The sequence below is a fragment of the Chiloscyllium punctatum genome, chromosome 48, assembly GCF_047496795.1.
Source record: "Chiloscyllium punctatum isolate Juve2018m chromosome 48, sChiPun1.3, whole genome shotgun sequence".
Classification (NCBI taxonomy): Eukaryota; Metazoa; Chordata; class Chondrichthyes; order Orectolobiformes; family Hemiscylliidae; genus Chiloscyllium; species Chiloscyllium punctatum.
This window is the reverse complement of record NC_092786.1, coordinates 51162411-51180291: the sequence shown is the minus strand read 5'-3', so window position 1 is coordinate 51180291 and position 17881 is coordinate 51162411. Positions and strand designations below refer to the sequence as shown.

General features: G+C 44.6%; 1 protein-coding gene across 2 annotated transcripts in view; it reads right to left on the bottom strand.

Annotated features, from left to right (window-relative positions):
• The window catches only part of rgma (repulsive guidance molecule BMP co-receptor a), a 39993-nt gene extending 25959 nt beyond the window's left edge, over positions 1 to 14034 (bottom strand). Inside the window, exons 1-2 of one of the 2 annotated variants that reach the window (XM_072565201.1) lie at positions 13379 to 14034; positions 443 to 576 (exon numbers count right to left, since the gene is read on the bottom strand). In XM_072565201.1, coding sequence (XP_072421302.1) covers positions 443 to 576; positions 13379 to 13392 — 148 coding nt within the window. In that variant the 5' untranslated portion in view covers positions 13393 to 14034. The remainder of the gene's footprint in view (positions 1 to 442; positions 577 to 13378) is intronic. The other variant, XM_072565202.1, reaches the window with a different exon arrangement.
• Between the last annotated feature and the right edge of the window lie 3847 nt (positions 14035 to 17881).

The following is a 17881-nucleotide window of genomic DNA, read 5'->3' as shown; positions in this document are numbered from 1 at the left end:
AAAATCCAAACCTCCAACTCGGAGGAAGAGGGATTTCTGTAAACACATTGCTCGTTTTATGACGCCAAAAAAAAGGGATTTGATTTAACTCACACTGACCAAGAAATGAAAAGTTTAAACTCTTTCTCTGCCCACCATCTCCAAACCTTTCTTGCTTAACAACTTTAAAGAACTTTGTGAAAAAAAACTTCCCTCTGATCCCCTTGAACACTGAGATTCTGATTGTCCCTCTCCCCTCCCCCCCCCCCCCAACAAATGCAACTCTAAGACTTTTTTTTGGAGGGGACTTGCATAATGAACTGTCTGAACAAAACTTTCTGCATTTGAAATCTGGGACATTTTAAGGTCAGCCCACGCAAGAGTCAAACTTTAAAAACAGACACACAGAGAGGGAAAAGCCTCCATCTGCCAATCTTTGTGGAGAAGACCGTCTTTGCTTTACCTGCTGGGAGCCAGAGAGCCAGGCTGAGCAATCCGAGCAGCCGGTAGCCGAATGGAGCGTCCCTTCTCCCCATTCCCATCCATCCAGCCCACACTGGGATCCCGCAGAACTCCAACTCTCCAACTCTGCTCGCCCTGGGTGAGACAGGCGGTGGGGGTAAGAAAATACAAGAAATCAGAGCGCGCACACGCCAAGGAGCGAGAGAGAGAGAGAGAGATCTGCGCTAACCCATCAATCAGTGCCCCAGCCTGAACCTCCCCCAAACACAGAGAGCGCGGAAGCAGGCAGGCTAACCCCGCCTAGAGCAGGCTGCAGGGCAACAAACAGGGAATCAGCCTGGGGAGGGGGGGGGGGAGGATGTGGAGGGATGGGGGGGGGGAAGGTGTAGGGGAGGGGTGTAGGAGAGGGGTGGGGGGAAGATGGGGAAAGATGTCTGGAGGTGGGAGGGGGAGAAGATGGGGGGAGGAGGGGGAGAAGATGTGGGGGGGGGAGGAGGGGGAGAAGATGTGGGGGGGGGAGGAGGGGGAGAAGATGTGGGGGGTAGGGGGAGAAGATGTGGGGGGGGAGGAGGGGGAGAAGATGTGGGGGGGAGGAGGGGGAGAAGATGTGGGGGGGAGGAGGGGGAGAAGATGTGGGGGGGGGAGGGGGAGAAGATGTGGGGGGGAGGAGGGGGAGAAGATGTGGGGGGGGAGGAGGGGGAGAAGATGTGGGGGGGGAGGAGGGGGAGAAGATGTGGGGGGGGAGGAGGGGGAGAAGATGTGGGGGGGAGGAGGGGGAGAAGATGTGGGGGGGAGGAGGGGGAGAAGATGTGGGAGGGAGGAGGGGAGAGGATGTGGAAGGGTGGGAGGGGCAGAAGATGTGGAGGGGTTGGGGGAAGATGTGGGGGAGGGGAGGGGGAGAAGATGTGGGGGGGAGGAGGGGGAGAAGATGTGGGGGGGAGGAGGGGGAGAAGGTGGGGGGGAGGAGGGGGAGAAGGTGGGGGGGAGGAGGGTGAGAAGATGTGGGAGGGAGGAGGGGGAGAAGATGAGGAGGGGGAGAAGATGTGAGGGGGGAGGAGGGGGAGAAGATGTGGAGGGGTGGGGGGAAGATGTGGGGGCGTGGGGGGAAGATGTGGAGGAGGGGAGGAAGAAGACGGGGAGGGGAGGAGGAAGACGTGGGGGAGGGGAGGGGGAGAAGATGTGGGGGTGGGAGATGGGGGAGAAGATGTGGGGGTGGGAGAAGATGTGGGGGTGGGAGATGGAGGGAGAAGATGTGGGGGTGGGAGATGGGGGGAGAAGATGTGGGGGTGGGAGATGGGGGGAGAAGATGTGGGGGTGGGAGATGGGGGGAGAAGATGTGGGGGTGGGAGACGGGGAGAAGATGTGGGGGGGTGGGAGACTGGGGGGAGAAGATGTGGGGGTGGGGGAAGGTCAGGGAAAATGTTGGGGAAAGGGGAGATGAGAGATGTGGGGGGGGAATATGTGGGGGAGGGGATGGGAGGGGGAATATGTGGGGGAGAGGGGAGATGTGAGGGAGGGGAGGGGGAGATGTGGGGGAGGGGCAGATGTGGGGGAGGGGAGGGGAGGGGAGGGGGAGATGTCGGGAAGGGGAAGATGTGGGGAAGGTGGAGGATGTAGGGGAGGGGAGGGGGAAGAGGAGGAGGAGAGGGGAAATATGGAGAAGGGGAAATGTGGGGAGGAAGAGGGAAGTGGGATGGAAGGGGTGGGGGAGGGGAAAGCGTAAGGTGGGGGAGAGGGAAGGAAGGGGTTGGGGAAGGTGGAGGGAGGGGGGAAGGAACGCAGGAGGAGTGAAGGGAAAGGGGGAAGGAAGGTGCGGTGGAAAGAAAGGGGGTAGGTAGGGAAGTGGGAAGGTTGGGGGAAGATGGAGGGGAGGGAACGGGGGTGAGAGGAGGGAAGGGAGTGGTGGGAAGAGGGTAGAAATAGGAGACGGGGAGGGGAGGACAGGGAGCAGAGGGATGGGAAGGAGGAGAGGGAAGGGAAGTGGGGAAGGGGGAGGAGAGGGAGAGAAAGCGGGGAGAGGGAGGGTGGAGAAAGTGAGGGAGGGCAAGAGAGAGAGGGCAAGAGAGGGAGGGGCTGAGGAAGAAGGAGAGGGAGGTGGGGGATGGGAGACGGAGAGGGAGAGAGGAGGTAAGGGGAGAGGAAGTGAGGGATGGAGTGAGGGAGGGAGGTATGGGGGTTGGAGAGAGGGATGAGGAGAGAGAGATGGGGGTGAGAAGGGGAAGCGGATTGGGAATCGGAATGAGGGGCGAGGAAGGACAGAGTGATGGAGGTACAGAGGGATGAAGAGATGGGGAGAGAAAGTGGGGGACAGAGATAGGACAGAGAGAGAGGTTAGAGAGAAAAGAGGGGACAAAGAGAGAGGGAACAGAGTGAGGTGACATCGAGGGACGGGGAGGGCAGAGAGAGGGAGGGGGTCAGATAAAAAGACAGCTAGCCTGAGAGAGGGGACAGAGGATGGGGAGAAAGGGGAGGAGGGAGCAAGACAGGGAGAGAGGAGAAGGGAGAAGGGGTGGGAGGAGACGGTGGGAATGGATAAAGAGGGGAAGGGGGTGTCACAGAGAAAGAGAGAGCTAGCTTCAGAGACAGAGGATAGAGAGAAAGGGGAGAGAGGAGAGGGAAGGAGAGAGAGAAGGGAGGGTATGGGTTATATGAAGAAAGGGAGGAGAGAGAGAGAGGGAGAGCTAGCCTGAGGGAGACAGGACAGAGAAAGAGCCCGAATGGGAGAGGGGAATGTGTGTGTGTATGAGAGAGAGAGAAAAAGACAGACAAAGAGAGAGCTATCCTGAGAGAGAGAGGACAAGAGAGCAGAGATCTTTCCAGAGAGGGGAGAGATAGAAATGTAGGAGGGAGCTAGCCTGGGAGGGGATTGCAAAGACTGAGCGTAAGAGAGAGGGGAGGGGAGAGGTCAACAAAAGGAAACGGGAGTTAGTCCAAAGGAGAGGGGGGAGAGCCAGTCTGAGGGGCAGAGAAGAGAGAAGGGAGAAAACTAGCCTGAGACAGAAGAGAGGTTCAGGGGGAGTAATAGGAGGGAGAGAGAGAGCTTGAGAACAAAATAGTGGAATTGTCAGTAAGAAAAGGAATTGTCTGAAAGTTTTAAAAAGCTGTGAAGAAGAGAGACTAAGGTAAAAGGATAGAAACAAGGACAAAAACGGTGAGGAAGCGAGAAATCCAGAAATACACAAGGGAAACCAGCCCTTAGACAGGAGCCAGACAGGGATGCAAAGTACTGAGGAAAGAGAGAATGCAAGGAAAAGCTGGGCAAACAAAAAATTAAAGATATTTGGAAAGTGAGAGAATTCCTTATTGTAGTGAAATTAAAAGTCCTGACGAGGCAAGAGCATCAGGTTTAGAAATCACTGATTGAAGCATTACTTAGGACTGGAGAATTTATTTCACTCCCTCAAACTGTCTTTTTACAAAGTGGTTTTGTCTTGTTTAGCCATGTGACTTTTTAAAAAACTATATTTCATGGGGCAAAATGAACGTACACTCAGAGGTCCCTGGTTCCAACAGAGAGGAAGAACTCTCCTATACAGCCCTGAAGTTCCAGTGTTTGAGCCCAACACACAGGGTGGCTGCACTCTGACCCATCAATGGACAGGGTTCAGGCGGGGGGGATTTGGGAGAGATTAACATCCTGAGAAGAAGGCAACAAAGTCAATACACACCAGACCTGAGGCCTGCGGAACTGAGCCACTGCAATGCTACAGCCCCAGCCACGAAAGGAGAGATGGGAGAATGGTCACTGAATGAAACAGGGCTTGAAGTTTGCTTTATTTGATTTCCATGAGATCATTTTTGTTTCATCAGAAGTTTTCTTTCCAGAAATCCCACATACTTGATATGGGTCTCCTCAGGACGGCTTCGGCATAGGTTTGTGACTCCACGTGGCTTTTCGTCAACATTATGGGGTTCTCGCCCGGGTTCCAACAGAGTAGGTGGGGAGGTGGGGGGGTGCAGTTTGGGTCCTCAAGCTCAGATTCGTGAAATGGACTAAGATGGACTTTGTCTGAAATCCTTTTTGTTTTAAAGTTTCTCTTTTTCAAATCATACTATTGTGGAAGGACTGTTGTTCTGAACTTTTAATTTTTCTCATTTATTTCTATGATTTTAAACTTTTGAAGGTCTGTAATGCCAAACTTTTTATCTCTTTATTTTTCAATCTTTTTTTCCCTCAGAATTTGCCCTCAAGAATCTGGCTCTAGGCACCTTTATACCTAAGACTCAAACTTTTCACCGTGTTCATGTGACAATAAAGCCAATTCTAATCTTATCTATGCTTTAAATACATTTAATGTGGTTTAAAGCTAGATCAAAGTAAATTGGAGGTGTGGGCATAAATATTTCAATGCAGCATGACAACAGCCTGTGTCATAAGCCGTGCGAATAGAGACATGTCGTTTAACAGCTTCAGGATTTATAAGAGTTTTTATTGAGGATGAAGTTTTTATTTTCTTTGCAGAAAGTTTATTTTTTAAATGAAAGCTAACGTGGAGTTTAAAGGGCCCAAAATGTCATTCTTTGCAGCTCATTCTCTCCATTGTCTTCTCTCTGCTGCCTCAGTTTCACTGACCCTCAGAACCCCAGAGCCTCCTGATGAGCTATCGGGCTGTGCTGATGGGATTTTCCATCATGGGAACATCACTGCACAGCTTGGTCCTCCCTGAGATCCAGTCACTGGGGAGAGTCCAGCTTGACTTTTGTACTTATATTCCCAGGGACACTCAGGCCAATTTGACAGCTCCAGCTGTTCTCAGGCAGCAGTGTTCACACATACCCCCTGATCACCTCTCATAATGAATGGGTAGATTCAAGGACACAAGGGAGAAAATGGAAAAGGGAGTAAAGACACATGCAGACAGTTCTTGTCACCAAGCAGTTTCAGCTAAACAGGAACATTGCTTTTATATAGTAACATCCCAAAGCACTTTAAACAGGATCAAGTTAATTTTACAAGTGTGAACTAGCAGAAGTGCCGACCTAATTGCACACAACAGGGAAAGCGGTAGATGCAGGTACAACTATATTAAAAAGACATTTGGACAGGTACATGAATAGTAAGGTTTATGGGTCAAATGCAGGCAAATGGGATAGGTTTAGCTTCGGAAATCTGGTCGTCGTGGATCAACTGGACCAAAGGGTCTGTTTCCGTGCTCTATGACTCTATGATTCTCGCAAGCTCCTACAAACAGCACCATGACAGTGACCAGATCCTCCATTGTTGTTGAAGGATAAATGTTGACCAGGGCAAGAGGGAGAATATTCATTCTTTTCTTTGAATAGGGCCATGGGATGTTTGACAGCTCCCAAGAGGACAGATGGGACCTCAGTCTTTTAAAGGAGCACCTCCAGCAATGCAGCGATTATTCAGTACTGTCCTGAAGTTTCAGCTGTTCACTCTGTTCTCAAGTCACCGGAGCAAGATTTGAACCGGCAACCTTTCTACTCAAGAACTGACATTGAGATGTAAAAGGAGCGTAGCTGTACAAGGCAGTTTAAACCAAATAAAGCGAAAGTTATCACGCCCATTCTGGCCAATAAATATAGTTAAAATCACACATCACCAGGTTATAGTCCAACAGGTTTATTTGGCAGCACTAGTTTTCAGAGTGCCGCTCCTCCATCAGGCAGCAGTGCACAACCACCTGACGAAGGAGCAGCGCTCTGAAAGCTAGTGCTTCCAAATAAACTTGTTGGACTGTAATCTGATGTTGTGTGACTTTTCACCTTGTCCACCCCAGTCCAACGCCAGTTCCCCAAGCCATAATGTAGAGCAGACACCTGGCTGGAGAAACAAAAGAGGGTTACTTTGTGTGACTCTGGCTAGCTTCCATGATGAGCTGGTTTAAGGTTACAGGACCAACATCATTGCAGTCCAGGAATTTGTTAAACCCAACTGTGAAAGTGTGGAGCACAAATAAAGGTGGCACAAGATCAAGGGTAGATCAAACGGCTGACGCTGGCAGCAGACCAGACACCCGCTCAGACTGTGCCAATAGTGGTATCAGAATTCTATCAGTGCACCTATTCAGCAAACTGGATTTGCCTTTGTTTTGCTATGATACTAATACAGGAGTGGGTGGGCTAGATAGTCCCTCCTCTTCCTCCTTAGTTGCATGGTAGTCAATTTGTTATGTTATTATAGCAATGTGTCATAGCCAGAAAATGCTATGATTCCAGTCCTGTGATCCAGATACCAGAAATCCTGTGCTTTCTATACGATGCCCACAAACGTACAGAACAACTTGTGTTTAAACAATGCCATTCACAGAGTAGAACAACGCAAGGTCTTTCACTTGAGCGCTGACAAACTGTGGCGCTGACTGACATGAGGCTGTAATAACAGAGACCAGCAAATTGGTCAAAGAGTCTCTTTTTTAAAAAAGAATTTCTCAAATGAAGCAGAGAGGGTGGAGAGATTTAGAAAGGGACAACTTAGAGCACAGGCAGCTGAGGGTATGGTCACTAACAGCACAACGGAGAAAGCCAGCGATGTCAGGTTTTGCAGAGCACAGAAATCTTGGAGTGTTGTAGGGCTGTCAAAAACTGGACGAGATTTCCAGTGGTGAGTCTGTTCCCTCAGGAATCATACCTCGTTGTTCAAAGTGTCAAACCATATCATCTCACTAATTGTTGTGGATGCCCGAAGGAAGGCAATATATTCTGGTTTTTTTAATTCAAATTATAGCTTGCCTGGCTATGGGATTTTCAAGTGTTTTCTTTTCGTGCAGAACACCAGGGAGGTTTGAAGCCTGGGCTACATCTGAATTCACAAATACAATGAAGTCTGTCTGTGATAACAATACATGATCCGGTCCTGTCTCTATAAATGCTAGGACAATTCAATTTACTTTGCTATTCTTGTTTCTTCTTGCTCTCTGAAATATGATATTGCAAGTAAGGCTTCCCCAAAGAAGACAACCTTCACTTGTGAGGTGCCAATAACAGTCTCAGAACATCTTATAACATCACAACCGCTTCTTGGAATGCATTCACCTGTGTAAGTAAATGCTGTTTCCAATTTGAACACAGAAAAGTCATACCTAGGGTCAATTGAATGAAAGGCCAAAGAGCTTGTTCAAGCTGGTGCTGATTGTAGGAGGAATGTTGACCGAGGCACAGAGAGAATTCAATGCTTTTAGTTCGGCTACAGACAAGCCACGATCTCACTGAATGGCAGAACATGCTCGAGAAGCTGAATGGCCTCCTCTTGTTCCAGTGTGGCATTTCAGATGATGTGAGGATCAGGCTCATCTCCCTACCTTCTGCCACATTCAGGCTGCCACTATCTCAGTTGGCACATTAGATCAACCACTTGGATGTCCAGCTGGCAACCTTCGCACCAGGAACAGAACAGCACCATCAGAGGGGAAATGAGTTGGAGTGGCAACGATAGGAATCGCACCTGGAATAAACAAATTCCCTCCAGAGAACAGCAGGGTGTTGGCTAATTGGTGATTTAATTGATGGTGAGTCGGCTAAACACTCAGCAAACCCAATGAATCTTCTACTTTCTGTTGCTACTTCAGTGTGACACTATTCGTATGAATAATGTAAAGCTTTCACCACATGGCACATTCCCAGAGCAGGTACAACAAAACAGAGAGAGTAAAGTTTCTTCCACACTACCTCAGTTTTTATCTCAAGCTAAAGATAGCAGCTTTAGAAGATTCAATTCCATTCCAGGTAAAGGGGGAAATTGTGAAAAATGACAAAATATCAGCCCTAAACCTAATGTGTTAAGGAAGAGGTCTGGACATCCTACAACATACTGCAGCCAATAAACCGCTTTTGAAGTGAAATCACTATTGCAAAATACGAGAACTTCAGAGAAACACAGCAGCCTGATCTTTATGAGTTTTGTTTTGTTCAATAGCTCAATCCAATATCACTGCGCATTTCTGGAAGTTCCTCCATTTCCCAGGATGTTCCACTGAATGCCTTTTACACAAACAATTTTTTTTTAAGAGGAAGTAAGTCTGGGGCTGGACTCTCCAGATGTGAAATATGGCAAGCACTTCAGATTTTTTTCTGTGTGATCCTTAAGTATGTATCTACTAGCTTCAGAAAACTGGGGCCTAGACAGCATTCACACTGACTGCACACTTGTCTATATTCAACAGCATTTGACGTTATTCAGCCCAACTCCATGGTCTATCCAGATTCACTGTTTTATCACCTGCAAGCTCGGAGACCTTTTGTTTCTGTCACTATCCAAATCATTTGTTGATGTTCTGAACAACAACCTACATTCCAAGACTGCAACAGATCACAAACACAGTTTACCATCACCTTTTCAAAGACAACTAGGGGTGCACCACAAATGCCAGTAAAGCTTGAAGCCCATGAACGAATTTTAAAAGAGCTTTGTTAATAAGTTTATAGTTTTTGATTGATGTGTTTAGCACACATTCCTTCTACATTTTCTTATTGAACTGGTTCCTGTGATCAAGGCACTATGTAGAGTAGTTGGGGCATGTCAGTTATCATGTGCTAAAGTTGGAAACAGTTCCTTAAAATGGTTAAAGGTGTCGATTATCTGAATTTGGCCTTATTAAATCCAGGATTGAATAATGTTACATAAAAGCTGCATCAAGAAAAATAGCATACGATCAGTTATCCAAAGGTTACGGTCTTGGTGTTCACTTCCTGCCTTGGGCATTTATTCCAGATGTTGGGGAATTAACATAAGAATTAGAGAGCTGGTCTATATTTGTTATCTAAAAACTCAGGCTTGGAGCATCCAAACAAGAGGTATCTGCTTGTTGTTGGCAGTGTATCATTGTTGGATAAGGATGGGCCATTTTCTGAAAACTGAACAGAATTTATTCTTGCCAATGTTCAAGTACATATAGATACAAAGACTGGGAAATACTCCCAACAACAACAACCCGTATTTAGACAGTGCCTTTAAAATAATAAAACACGCTCCAAATCAAAAAGTTGACACTGAACTACATAAGGAGATATTAGGACAAGGCAAAAACTTGATCAAAGAGGTTTGTTTTAAGGAGCATTAAGAAGAAAAAAGAGGCTAAAAAGTTAAGGAGGAAATTTCAGTGTTTGGCCGACTGAAAGCATTGATTCTCGTTGTGAAGTTACAAAAATTGAGGATGTGCAAGAGGACAGAACTGTAAGAGTACAGGGATCTTGAAGTGGTGTAGGGTTGAAGGAGGGTACAGTGATGGAGAGGATATTAATCACAAAGGAATTTTGAAAACAAGGATGGTAGTTTTACAATTGAGGCATTGCCGGTCCGGGAACCAATGTTGTTCAGATAACGCAGAAGTGATAGGTGAACGGGCCTTGATGCAGGTTGGTTCAGAAGTCACAAGTCACTTTAAACTGTTACCTCCACCCACGCCTCATTTAGAAGCCCAGTAGACCAGAGGCTTCTAGTCTTATACAGTGAACTGGTTGTAATCATTGTGTGGGCATCAGCCACAATCATTAATGGCAGGATCATGCTTTCACTGTCTGAAATTTGACAAAGTAAATTAAAACAAATCCATCTTCTTTCACTTTTGGAAAATTTGAATTTGGAACATATTGAATTTGGAAAGTAAAGCTCTGATAATCTGAATTTTGCATCTGGTTCAACTGAACACTGATGTTGAAAGATTTCATAAACAGTCTGCAAACTGTGACGGAGAGACAAGCTTCGAATGTGGACTGACTGTGTCGTTTGTACAGTTGTTGTTTTTCAGTGTGGTTGACAGATACTCAAATTTAGTGAGTCTTTGGGAATATTTAAGGAGATGTAGTTATTAAATCAGCTTGGAACTTATAGGAGGTTTTAGCTTTATCTTAGCTTTTCGGTGAGATGAAATACAAGAGAAAAAAGTTACTTGTATAAAAATAATCTATAAAGAATAGTTAACACTGAGTTAATGCTTTTCAAGAAGGTGGATGGAATGTATTGCATTACTGTTAAGCAGTTGCTGGTTCAATTTTTGTTAAAACCATGTATTTAATAACTTTAACCTAAAATTGCATCAATAGCTTATTGAGGAAAGCAGACAAATTGTGTGAAGACCTAGGGTAATTGCACTCTCGAAAACCATTCGTGGATTTGTTCTGTTTATTATCCTTCCACTACCGAGAGTTTACCTGAAACATGAAGGGTCATGAGGACACTCAAAATTATATTGCAAGCTGGAGTTCACAAATTAAAGTGATTTAAAGTGAATGTGAAAAGAAATCTAGAGTATGAGCCTGTTCTGGTATTCAAAGAAGTCACAGTTAATTTGTATCCTAACTCTGTCCACCCTGCTGTCAATGTGCTGACATTGTAGCCAGTTCCCACGCAATGTTACAACTGCATCACAACATTACTGTGACATGGGCACTAAATTTCACCGACTGGAAAAGGTCATAATTTATAGCATGAGATTAGTGAGCTGGAGAAATGTGTGCTGTCACTTCACTTTCTAGAGCAATTTGGGACTTGCATTTATCTAACACTTTTCACAATTTTATGTCATGCCAAAGCATATTATAGCCATTGAGGATTTTCTTTCAGCGTAGCCACTATCTGCACAAAGACATGTCGTGGACGTTCACATAGAATTTCCAGCACAGAAACAGGCCACTAAGACTAACTGGTCCCTGTTGGAGTTCCTTATAAACTTCCTCTTAGCTCCCTCCCTATCTAATCCTTTGAAATATTTCACACACCCTCACATACTAACCTGGTGTCCCCTGGATCATAGCTTTTCACCCCCATTACTCCATGTGGTTAGACATTCTACAATCTAATTACCCTCTGGATAAATAAGTTTCTTCTAAATTCCTTACTGTATCAGTTAGTTACTGTCATACACTCATAATGCCTAGTTTGAATAAGGAAAATTTTGACCAATGTAAATATTTTTCCCTCAATGGTTCACATGTTAGTTGGATCTATTTCATCGGTCTATGAGGACCAAATCCTAAACTCAAAAATAATGTCCCAAAAAACACTGGAATGCAATAGCAATTTTGGTACCTGTAGTTTCTTCATCAAAGTCTCCCTACATGTTAAAATAAATCATAATCTGATGTGGTATAAGTTAAATAAGAGACTTGTTATTTGAAGAAGGATTAATCTGATTTTTATATCAAATTCTAATGCCTTTTTTCCTATGAGTGTATATTTCTGTTTGAAGAATTTGTTCAACACATGAACTAATGTATACAAATATTTTAACAGGACAAAATAATCCATGTAACAAGGTCTAAAGACAGAAGTAAAAACAGAAATTGCCAAAGAAATTCAGCAGGTCTGGCAGCATCTGCGGAGAGAAAACGGAGTTAAAGTTTTGAGTCCAACAACACTTCTCCTCACGGATGCTTCCAGACCTGCTGAGTTTCTCCAGCAATTTCTACTTTTGTTTCAGATTTCCAGCATCTGCAATTCTTTGCTTTAATTAAGGTCTAAAGACTGCCCAGGAAAGCTCCAGCCATTGCGCTGATTCCCTAGACTCAGCTGTTTCAATTTTGTTGATTCCTCTCCCTTTTGAAAATGTTTGATTAATCTCCAAATGGTTGATTAATTGCTCAAAGATCTTGATTAATAGTGAAGACTTGGGTGCACTGTTAAGTACCCTACAGTAGTCCAAGAGTGATAGGCCAGCTGAAATTAAAGACATCCAGGATGGAACTGTAAAGAACGTTGAATGATCTGGGATTTAAATTCTTTACACATTAATGCCTCTCAAACACCCCTACCTCCCAATTAGCCCACCAAAAGGGAAAGTGCCTACTGCATTTAATCCTATCATAAATAGCAACGTGTCTCTATTGTTTCGAAGTCTTGCTGTGACAGAAAGAAACTGTCCAGATAAAGCGGTTGACAATGATTTGGGGTGCTCCTTATGTGGGAGAGAGCGATATGCTCCGGGCCCCGTCTCGCCATTCTTGTCCATCCCGTAAGGTGTCGCTGTTCAACACTGGGAGGGACGTCTGGTTTGGATACAGTTTCCACTGAAAATTGTCAATCTGCTGGTTACATTTCTGTCCTTAGAAAGGAGAAACAAGTGGAGGAAAGAGAGAGAGAGAGAGAAACACAGAGAGAGAGAGAGAGAGAGAAAAGAGAGCAGGAACTGTACGCGGAGCAATTTAAATCAGATCACTCCAGCAATTATAACACACAGGAGGTAATCAAAACATCACCACCCCTTTAATACATAACCAGCAAACCACTAATATTCCTCCCAACACAACACTAAAGGCATATTCTGATGTTGATAACCATACAACCGCGGGCTGATTTACGAATATCATCTCCGCCAATTCATATCAGATTCAAAGTTTGATGTGTCTCACTCTTATGGGGGGGGGGGGGAGGACAATTGTTGTTTAACGTTTAGTTTTGCAAAGAAATGTAACCTTTAGAGGCCTTACTACAAATTGAAAACGCGCCAGCAAATTGCACACCCTCCCTCGTTCCAACAAGTTGCAAAAAAAAATGCAACATTTGCATCAGTTTCACTGAACGTGCTGCAAAGACTGACAAATCTCCCGTTCCAATGATTTCCGACGAGGCCACGTTCCGATTAAGTGAAAAGAAAATCGTTTGCAAACCGGGGTGGGGACTTGACGGCGGTGGGGGGAAAAGCTGCAAGAAATTAATACAGCGGGGAGGGAACAAAAAAAAGGGAGAAATGGACACTGCCAAATGCATGCACACAGTAGATTAAACTGGAAACCGCGATCTTTAAAAAGCCTGGAGATAATTATATATAATAACACGCACACACAGACTGAGAGATTGCGTTAAAATTCACAGGACGATACCGAAATCTATGTTATCCTGGACAGCAGTCAGACCGGTTGAGTTATCAGTAATGCCAGTCTACTGTATTTACAGAAATTAAAACCCAAGCTGCGAGCCCCTCGTGTTATTTCCTTACTCCGGGTGAGAGTGAACTTGCAGCCCCGCTGCTCCTTCGCTTACCTCGGCCGCTGCATGTAACTTGTCCGGCTGGTATGATGACAGCTCCCAGTTCTTCCTCCACTTCACTCAAAACCCCTGAGCTGCAGGAAAGGGAAACTTGGCTTGTGTGAGATTTTTATGTTGTTTGCGTCCTTTTCATGTGTGTGTGAGGGGGGGGGGGGGGGGTGTTTCTGTCTCTCCCCCCTCCCTCTCTGTGAGTGTGTGTGTGTGTGTGTGTGTGAGAGAGGGTCTCTCTCTCCCCCCTTCCTCTCTCTCTCTCTGTGAGGGTGTGTGTGTGTGGGGGGGAGAGGTCTCTCTCTCCCCCTTCCCTCTGTGTGTGTGTGAGGGTCTCTCTCTCCCCCCTCCCTCTGTGTGTGTGTGTGTGTGAGGGTCTCTCTCTTCCCCCCTCCCTCTCTCTGTGAGGGTGTGTGTGTGTGTGAGTGAGTATGCGTCTGTGCTAAAATGCTTCCAGCTCCACGATCATCCCTTTCCTGGCCAATGTTGACCCCATCGGGTCCTGGCTGTGGGAAGGGGAGGGAGGAGAGGGTTGGTTCGCACCACAACCTGTGATACAAAAGCGGCAGTGAGATGAAGGAGAGGGCGATGGAGGGAGACTTTCATCGGTATCCACGTGTTAAGAGCTTTGTTAAAATGCAAAGTGGGAGAGAGAGTGAGAGTGGAGACAGCTACAACACATACTGGGAGAGTAATTCACTTGATCCAAGAACAGTGTGTGTGTGAGAGAGAGAGAGATACGAACGGGAGAGAGGGAGATAGGAAATAATTTAAAAAGAACAGCCTGACAACATACAGCAGAGGGGAATTATAATTTCTATTCACTCAGATGGGATTCACACGCAGACATCTAGTGGCATTGACAAAATTCCCGCGTTGGTGTAGCCGATTTTCCACCTCTTGTTAAATTTGACAATAGCATCAAATCTTTATTAAAGGGGAAAACTTTTTTTTTGAAGGAGCTGCTTTTGAGGAAGCTCATAAATGAGTTATTATGAAAGAAACATCTACATATTGATATCAGTTCCTTGATTAACAAATCACATTATCAATTAATGAATTTTGCAAATGAGATAGTTAATTCTGGCGACTGGGTGTTGGTATCTGCTGAGCCGGTTAGTCCAGAATTGTGACATTTCTTAATATCATACATTTTATTTTGAATGTGTCTGTTGGCATGTCAGGAATATAGGTATTAGAGTACAGCCCTGCAAGTCACCCATGATTCTAACTACTGAAGTACTGGATCAAAATCCTGGATCTCCCTTATGGGTGTCCCTTCTACCCCCCAATGACTGCAGTGGTTCAAGAAGGCAGCTCACTGTCACCTTCTCCAGATCAAATTGGAGATGGCCCAGCCAATGGTGCTGATGTGCCATAAATTATTTTTAAAAATAAAATCAACCTCTGGAACATGTCCCATTTCACAGAGGGAAGCATTCACTCTACAAGAAAAGTCTTGCCTTTATATAGCAGATTTCACAACCTCAGCTAGCCCCAATTAAAGTACTTCACAGGCAAAACATTTTTGAAGTGTATGTTTATTAATACACTGTACATTGGCATTGCTACTGAGCTACATGTTTCATACTGTACAGTATCCAACCTCTTAGTGCAACACTAACACAAGAACCACGAAAGTATTGATGACATTATAGCTTACCTCAGAGGCTCATCCTGATATTTATTAAACTCTATCTGTCACCATTTTGTGTTAGAATACTGTCTCGTGTTGATTACTATCACACGTTGCTCACTACTTTGTACTGGATCACAATCTCATGTTGTGTCTCTGTTTTGTATTTGATTATTATCTCGTGTTAGTCACTATTTCATCTGGTTGGCTTGGACAAGTTGGACCAAAAGGTCTGTTTCTGAGGAGGTCACTATTTCATGTTAGTTTGCTAACATGTGTTGCTCAATATCATGTGTTACTCACTATCTTGTGTTGCTCACTATCATGTATTGGTCACTATCATGTGTTGCTCACTATCATGTGTTGCTCACTATCATGTATTGCTCACTATCATGTGTTGCTCACTATCATGTGTTGGTCACTATCATGTATTGGTCACTATCATGTGTTGCTCACTATCATGTATTGGTCACTATCATGTGTTGCTCACTATCATGTGTTGCTCACTATCATGTGTTGCTCACTATCATGTATTGGTCACTATCATGTGTTGCTCACTATCATGTGTTGCTCACTATCTTGTGTTGCTCACTATCATGTGTTGCTCACTATCATGTATTGGTCACTATCATGTGTTGCTCACTATCATGTGTTGCTCACTATCATGTGTTGCTCACTATCATGTGTTGCTCACTATCTTGTGTTGCTCACTATCATGTATTGGTCACTATCATGTGTTGCTCACTATCATGTATTGGTCACTATCATGTATTGGTCACTATCATGTATTGGTCACTATCATGTGTTGCTCACTATCATGTGTTGCTCACTATCTTGTGTTGCTCACTATCATGTGTTGCTCACTATCATGTATTGGTCACTATCATGTGTTGCTCACTATCATGTGTTGCTCACTATCATGTGTTGCTCACTATCATGTGTTGCTCACTATCTTGTGTTGCTCACTATCATGTGTTGCTCACTATCATGTGTTGCTCACTATCATGTGTTGCTCACTATCTTGTGTTGCTCACTATCATGTATTGGTCACTATCATGTATTGGTCACTATCTTGTGCTGCTCACTATCTTGTGTTCCTCACTATCTTGTGTTGGTCACTATCATGTGTTGGTCACTATCATGTGTTGCTCACTATCTTGTGTTGCTCACGATCTTGTGATACCTTGCTGAAAATTGCAAATGTTAAAGGGATCTGTGTAAGGCTGATTTGCAATGGATGGCTGACATTTAGTGTGCATTTACTTTGGTGAGTTGGCAAACTAATTTTTTGTGTTTTGACATTATGTTTGAGAGCTAAATATTGCCCAAAACCCTAAAGGAATTCTTTGCGCATCTTCACACAATGGCAAGGATTCTATCCATGGGCCACACTTTGATTTGACTCCAAGCTGCCGGGAAAAATTGACAACCAAAAACCTCAGCACACAGCAGAGACCTTCAGAAGACCTTGTCCTTCTGATTTGGGAGAACACAAAACTAAAAACCCTGTTTTATCAGGGGTCTTAATTCTAAACAACAAACTGTTTGCTTTTGCTGATGTTACAAAATATGACACCTGAAGAAGATTTGCATGAGGACCAGGCTTGCACAGGTAACAAAATGTTTATTTTGAACAACATAGACATGCTTACTCCACCATGTTCCTTCCCTAAATATGATGGTACCTTCCAACCCCAAGGATGATACAATGTTACCTCATCACTGACATGCAGTGCCCATCTCCTCTCTTTTCTACAAACTGTACCCCACACTGTCTGCATTAATTATCTCCTAAGCTTTATTTCTATGATTGCAACTTTTATTTCCTTTGAGGGATACGACCGAGCTACATTCTCACTTCATCAACATAGTTATTGGGAAAGTAACTACCCGATGACTGATGTTCTTCTTTATTAGAAGCCCCTCAACTGCCTCAATACATCAGATTTTAGATTTAGGAGACAGTTTGGTTTCTCACTTTGTACATTGCACACACCAGAAAATGAAACAGGTTCAATGGTAATTTAGCAAGTCGCAAGGGAAATCCCTGCTCTGTAACTACCACACACACTTGACTTGAGATTATCTCACAAGAGGAACTGACTCAGAATTCTGTCAGAATTTATGGCTTTAATACCTGATCCCTGTTTATCAGGATTGAAGCTAAAATTATAACACCAGAGACTCTACCACTGCTAGTAACTGGGACTATAACACTATAACTCCAGTGTTCATCAGACCTTTGGAGTATAACTGATTCTTCATTTTCAAAATGGGCTGCAAAGATTGTAACCCTGATTCTTGCTGAGGGTCAGGCTACAACATAGAGTCATAGAGATGTACAGCACGGAAACAGACCCTTCAGCCCAACTTGTCCATGCTGACCAGATATCCTAAATTAAGCTAGTCCCATTTGCCAGCATTTGGCCCATATCCCTCTCAACCCTTCCTATTCATGTACCCATCAAGGTGCCTTTTAAATGCAGTAATTGTACCAGCCACTGATTCTATCAATGGACTATTAAACCATTGTGGTACAGCACAAATTTCAACTTTCATTGACATCTTGGGCAGGTCTCTTCTCTGAAAGCACCACCTTCCCAAACTGACCTTGTTTTTAGTTTTGCAATGAGTTTTTGCTCAGCTGTTTGGAATGGATTATTCAACATGGTACTGGGAAGACAAGGTGAGGAGTTCTTTCTTTGCCATGCAATGGAGGACAAGCATGCATTTAGTTTGACAAAGGACCAAAAGACATAAATGCATTCATTTCCCAGCACTGAAATTGACAGCAGTCAAATCAACCTCATGCATGTTGGCAGCCACCAAGCATCTCAACTGTCTGTTTATTTTATTTTTTTCATGACAACAAT